The 7052-nt window shown below is 25.2% G+C and overlaps 1 protein-coding gene across 1 annotated transcript; it reads right to left on the bottom strand.

Annotated features, from left to right (window-relative positions):
- Nucleotides 1-268: 268 nt before the first annotated feature.
- LOC132924431 (uncharacterized) lies at nucleotides 269-6132 on the bottom strand. The gene is made up of 3 exons (XM_060988743.1): nucleotides 5578-6132; nucleotides 1299-2070; nucleotides 269-890 (listed from the first exon to the last, which is right to left on the bottom strand). The coding sequence occupies exon 2, from the start codon at nucleotides 2051-2053 to the stop codon at nucleotides 1334-1336; it is 720 nt and encodes a 239-aa protein (XP_060844726.1). The 5' UTR covers nucleotides 2054-2070; nucleotides 5578-6132; the 3' UTR covers nucleotides 269-890; nucleotides 1299-1333.
- Between the last annotated feature and the right edge of the window lie 920 nt (nucleotides 6133-7052).

Raw genomic sequence — 7052 nt, 5'->3', positions numbered from 1 at the left:
TTCAATGTTTGTTTCATACCACTTCCATGTACAACTATTAGAACTACTTTCATAAAACATATTAAAAAATAGATATATTGACAATACAAGGTGTATGGACCAACTGTTATCCATATGAACTGAAGTACACTCAAACCTAAATACACAGTATTTTATAATTTTGTTTATTTTTTTTAGAACAGAATCAAATAATACAACTAGTATATTTTATAAACATAAGATTTTGTATTTTAATATAAATAATTGGGATTTTTTTATATTAGTGAAATTGAAAAGTAAATAAGATGTTTATTATTATATACTTTTTTACAGAATTTAATATAGGTACAAGAATAGTACTTAAATATTTGAATTATTGTATTCTGCTGAGAAAACAAGAATGGGGTAAACTTAATTACTTACTATAGATATTTTACTCATAAATATAAAATTACATTTAGTTGAACATAAATCAATTTTCAATTGATCAAATTATGAGATTAGAAAAAACTAAATTAAACAAGTAATACAGTTATTTTATGAACAAATGCTATAAACAACAAAATCAATGAGATAATTAGGAAAAGTTGTAAAAGAGATAATTTTGAATTTTCAAAAACATATGAGAGCAATATTTTAACAAATTTTAGTAAATACATAACAAAAAATACAGTTACATGTGTGTAAGAAATTATTTTACAGATAACTAAAAATAAAACAATATATAATATCTGTAAAATATTATTATACAATATGATATTGATATTATTCAATATTAGCATATAATGATACATTTTATACAAAGAATTTAAGTGCATATTTCGAGTAATAAAAAAGAAATTCTGGTAATAGAAAGAATTACATACTAATGACAATTGTTCATGTGGTTACTGTGACAACTTGTGAGGAACCTGAAATTGAGTTAATATTAAATTGTTTTACATAAAAATAAGGAACAGTTTATAAATCAGTTTTACTAATTAGGAAATTACTTAAATTTATAACACAAATCAATTTAATGTTGTTTACACATTATTCCAAAAATGTTAACTTTGTTTTTTTTTTTTTTTTTAAACTGCTTGTTATAGTTAATTAGTCTTTTTAATTTATTTTTTTGTCAAAGAAATCTAACTAATATTCATATTAAGATTTGAAATATAAATGTAGGTTGCTACAACATTTTGATTTTTACTTTAAGATATGAATTATTAAAATATGATAAAAATAAAAAAACTAATATTCACTAATACAAAATTGAATTTTTTGGTGTTTTTTATTTCTTACACGCCTAAGTTATTTGTTATAATAATTGTACTTGCCTTATTGAAATATTGATTTAACAATACTTTCCATTTTATTTTAATGGAAAACGTATGATATTAGTAATATCACCAAAGACTCTTCGATTCTGTAAACAGAATCGTCTTCGTTCAACATGTCCATGATTTTCTTTTTCTGATCGCATGAATGTTACATACAATTTCTTTTTTCTTTTAGCTAATGGTGAATATTTTACTGCACTATTCCAAGCTTTAGATACCATAGACATTGCCAAAATGTCTTTTCCGTTCATAAATGAAAATATTTTCTCGGTTACAGGGACAAAATTATAACGCTTAGATAAATAATACATAAAATCTACTTTTTTCTGACCTTCTAAATTAATACGTTTATGATGAATACTTTTATACAAATTAAGATTTTTACTTTTTGAAAATTTAAAATTGAATTTAGAATATGTATTTGATTGATTCATTTGCATTCGAAAACACGAAATTATACTCAATTTTGTTGAAGGTTCTTGATTTAAAGATAAAAGTGGGGCACAAATAGGAACTGGATCTTTTACATTCGAGCTGTCTTTTAGTTTAAAAAAACCATAGTCTAAATTATGAATAGTTGAAGAAAGTTTACGAACACCAAGATCTGTTGATGAATGATTACAAAAAATCGGCTTCAAAGATGAATCATTATAAAATTTTGAACTAGTTTTATGTATAAATCTATAAGATGTTGAAGTGGATATGAAAGACTTGTCAACACAAAGAGATTCTTCATAAATAGTATTGGCCATTTTTTGTTTTGTGATAGCTAAAAAATATAAAAAAAATTATATAATAGTAACGACTAATGGCGATAAAAAATGATAAATTACCTCTAACCTAAGTTTATTTATCTAATATTTGTATAATCTAATATTAACAACGTTAATTAATAGTTAGATTGATAGTTTTCATTGAAATTTAAAAAATAATTATAATATATCAAGTTAATACTTAAATAATTTAGATATATATATATATATATATATTAGGAGGTACCAATAAATAAAATCAGCATTTTATAATGCAACATTTTAGTATATTTTATACAGCTCAAATTATTTTACTTTAAATTAAAAATCGACATTTACAAGCACAGTTAATCGACTTTAATGTTTAAAATATCATGTATTATAACCAGGGCTCGGGACTTATAGCACTTAAAGTCTTTAAAATATGCGCTTAAAAACATCATTATAAGCACTCAAATAAGCATTTAAAAAACTTTCTTTTTACATGATAAAGTAAGTACTAGACATAATTTGTAACTGTGCTAATAATAATATTTGTAAAGACTACAAAAAATATTGAAACAAAATGATTAGGAAAAGTTTCTAACTAAAAAATCAAAAAAAATTTTTATATTATAAAAAAATCAAACTTCACTTTCAAGACATTTTGCTTTATTGTTTATAGATTTTCCGAGGGATTTTCTGAAAAAACTAGTAGAAAAACTGGTCAAAAAACCAAAAATAATCAGAACAACTATAAATAACCATATTTTTAAAAAATCGTTGAAAAAAGCACTTTCAAATTTTATAATTGAACGAGTTTTAACATGACATACATTTCTATAGCACTCTTCTACATTTTAAGCCAATCCATACAAATAAGCAAATGCTTTAAGTTCCAAGCCTTGATTATAACAGACATACATACATAAAAAAGTAATAGACAGTATAAAAATATAAAAATATACCTAAATAATATTTATTATTAAGGCTGTGCATTTAAAACAGTATTATAATTTAAAAAATAAAATACATACTAAATTTATAATTCAAACTTTCTGTTAAGAAAGCTAGAATCACTATTTTTTTTTTGTATTATTTGTACAAAAGTTGCATGAATACTGGTAGAGGTAAGTGTAGGATGTAAATAATAAATAAACATTTCTAGCTTCATCATAATATGCAATTAAGAACGTGTTAAGAACGAGGTTAAAAATGTGTAGGCCATGAAACAAAGATTAAATAAATTCAAAATTTAAAATTTTTTTTTCTATTAACATTTTAACAAAAATGTTTTTTGTAATAAACTTTAATAAATACTTAATATTTTTATTTAATAAGTTGTTAAATGTTTAATTAAAAACTAAATTTATAAATAAATTAAATTAATTAAAAAACTATAATAAACTAAGATTAAACTTTAGATTTTAATTATGCACAAATACCTACTTATATGTAAAAATTACATGATATATTTTTAAATATGTCAGTACGAGTTATTTTTTTTTTTCAAAATTATAAACATTAGGTATAATGTTTGTTGAATTTTTTGGATTTATAAAACTCAGTGTAATTTTGGAAAAACAAGTGATAGTCTGATAAATTGATCTTAGAAATACTATAATTACATTTTAATGTTTTCTTATGGGTTATAAGATTTATTGCTAATTAAAATAGAAATTAATTTCAAGACACAAAAATATTAAAATTTTATAGTGCATATTTTAATATACTTAGTGAATTTTTTAAAACATATTTGATAATAATAATGATATAAAATTCTTAAATTAAAATGTTATGTATGAATTTTGAGTTTTCTTTGTATAATATTGTATTTTTTTTTAAGCATCCTATTAATACGAAAAGATAATACATATTCTTATAATTTAATTTATAGCTATGCGCTTGTTATAAAATAATAATAGGTAGTTATAGGTAATGAAATAAATATGTTTGTATTTGCTTTGCTATTAAATATTTAATTTAATTACTTAAAATAAAAAAATTTAAAGGGAATAATCTTATTAAAGAAACTTTCATTAAATCATGTTTAAGAGACCATTAACTAACTAAGAAAATGAATAAATAGCATATCTATTTTAAAAATATTTCTAGTGAGGGTTTTTTTTGGAATGTTCATAAATTATAATCAATATAAGTTATGTAAGTACACACACCAAGTTAAAATATTAAAAAAAAAAAGATTGATATAATTTTTTTTTTAGGGGAGGGTTGAAATGTATTCTTCTCCACCAATCAATACATGTCTGACATTTGTCTGATATTGTTGTCAAAAGCACCTCATACCTAAACATGATACACTAATAGTTTAATACACATATGCCCTCAGTAACAAGGGCGTCTGCAGGGAGGGGGGGAAGTATGATTAATTGCCCTCTTGGCTTTTTCTGGGTTAATTATAAAATGCAGAATGATAAATTTATAAACATTTGGTTGCAAAGTGAAATTAAGAATATAAGTTTTATAAATCTTTTAGAGAGATGAAGCAAATATATATCCAGCAGTTCATACTACCCTAATTATCACATTAACTCTACTAGTTACTACTTGCTCAGTAGAAAGAACTTTTAGTACATTGCGTAGAGTGAAAACTTGGACAAGAAATACTATTGGTGATAATCGCCATAGGGGTATATTATGCAAGATAGCTGTACATAAAGAGTTTGTCATAAATCATAAATTTGAATTAAAAGAAATTATAAATGAGTTTGGTCTATTACCACTCAAAATGGAACTATTATTCAATCATTGGTAATTATTCATAATTATTTTTTAATAATAGATTGTACCTATTTGTACATAACTATTTTCTGAGAACTCCAAATGTTAAAAGGTAATACTTTTATGAAGTTTAATCTTAATAATGTTTCTTTTTTGATTTATTTCAATATTATTTGGTAGTTTTTTATTTATTTTATAGAAGCTAGAAACATTTAATTTTATAAATAACCTAAAATTATCAAATCAATGGTGACATTTTATTTATTAAAATAAAATGGATTTAATTTAAAATTGCACATTTATTAATTAAAATTAATGCTGTGCGATTAAGTTCTATCTATCTACACATAATTAATAATTAAATTTTTACGTCCTCTACCCATATGAGAAAAAATACGCCACAAACAATACTTTTATCACTAATCAGATAATAAAACAAATACTTAAAAATTTAAATATTTTGACCTTCCTCTCCTTAAAAATGTCTACGAACGCCCTTGCTTGGTAGGTATTTGTATTATTTAATTTATCGTTCAGTCGAAAATGTCATGTCGCCGATTGGAGACGAGACGTATAAGCGGACACGAAGAACGAATAAATAAAATACAAAACCAATATACCTAGTCACCGAGCTTCACAATTTCAGCCTATTTCAAAACATAATAAAATCTAACCGAACTTCGTCCGATGCCATAGATACCGGTACCTACACACAAGCAGCATATGCGCATGCGATAACTCCCGAAATTTCGTAACTGTTTAACATATTATAATATATAGTGTATTACGTGCTTTTTTCATACCTTTACAATGCTAATTTGTATTGTGGATTTCCGGTCAAATCCTCTAACGATGACGAGACTGGTGGTGGTCTTGTTAACAACGGATAGAATGCCCGACAAAGCCGTCACAAAGGATGACCCTTTGGATGATCGGCGCGACTGACGACTTCCAGCTGGTCGCGTTGTCGGGTTCTGTCCGCAAGACCGAAAAATAATTACGAAAAAAAATGTAAAATTGTTGTAGCCATGTAGGTATTGTTAATATTGTCGGTAGATCGGTGGCTAAGTGTCCGTTTGCCGTCGAGTAAATATATAATTAATACTATCAAACTATTTAACTGCCGGCGGAGACGAAAAACGACTGCGAACGACTTACAACGCGAAGTGCAAAAGATAGACAACGATAAGCCGTAATATTAATATTGTATTATTCTTGTCATCGGTCATGCTAAATGATAAGTGATAACGGACACCACGGGTTAATAATATAATATATAAATTCGGTAAATTGAAATATCGAATAAGAGGAAATAATGATCTACGCAGTACGCGCACAATGTTCGCGGAATAATAATATGCTCTATCAGCGGGTAAGAAGAAGAACGTAATAATTTACAATGTCAATTGGAAAGGCAAAACCCCCTATTCCTCTTACCCACCGAGGACGTCGACGTCTCAATCTATAAATATTTTCTATTCGTGTTTACCCATATAGCCGTAGTAATATACTATGACTATATGAAATACATATAATATATAGGTATAATGCTTAACATATTATGCGGTATACCCATTATTTATTATACTTGGTTGTATAATAGGTCGATTCACTCTAATTTTTAAACTGACGAAGCTAAACGTGATCTGCTGAAGTGCTGAGCGTAAATTTGCTATGTTACGTACTTGTAAGACAGAGACAACACATGTGGGTGTGACGCCCTCTTAACCATCAGAGGGTTCCACCAAGATCGTCTCGACCTCGACTCATGTACCAAAATCAGCCAAACAATTTAATTATTAAGTGCTTAAAATCAAACAATTAATTTAAAACTATTATAAAACTCATTATTTAAATCTAATTTTACCTTATTTTTTTAATTGATCAAGTTTCATTATTGTTAATTGTAATCTATAACATAATGTCGTAATATAAAATAATAAATACATTTTAACGACTGTAGGCCATTAGCGCTATGTATGAGTATGACCCATACAAACATAACCCAAAAGCGCAAATAAATTTTACAAAAATAAAGTGTATTTTATCAAAATCATATAGCTGTTAATCAAGTTTTTACAATGATAATATTAAAATGAGTTAAACAAATTTAAGATTAAAATTACATATTAGCAGTTGTTACTTATTAGTATAAATGTATGATTATATAATGAGTATACCTATTTTAAAAATAATTTTAAACTTTAAAGCCCACAGTTTTTCAATAGTCCAATCGGAAACATTTTTTTTATATGTACAAGTGTCATGCTTTTATATT

This window comes from Rhopalosiphum padi, chromosome 3 (genome assembly GCF_020882245.1).
Source record: "Rhopalosiphum padi isolate XX-2018 chromosome 3, ASM2088224v1, whole genome shotgun sequence".
NCBI lineage: Eukaryota > Metazoa > Arthropoda > Insecta > Hemiptera > Aphididae > Rhopalosiphum > Rhopalosiphum padi.
The sequence above is the reverse complement of the archived record's forward strand: the minus strand, read 5'-3'. Positions and strand labels throughout refer to the sequence as shown.

Coding starts and splice junctions, on each gene's coding strand:
- LOC132924431 (XM_060988743.1), bottom strand. CDS start 2,053: ATGGCCAATACTATTTATGAAGAATCTCTTTGTGTTGACAAGTCTTTC.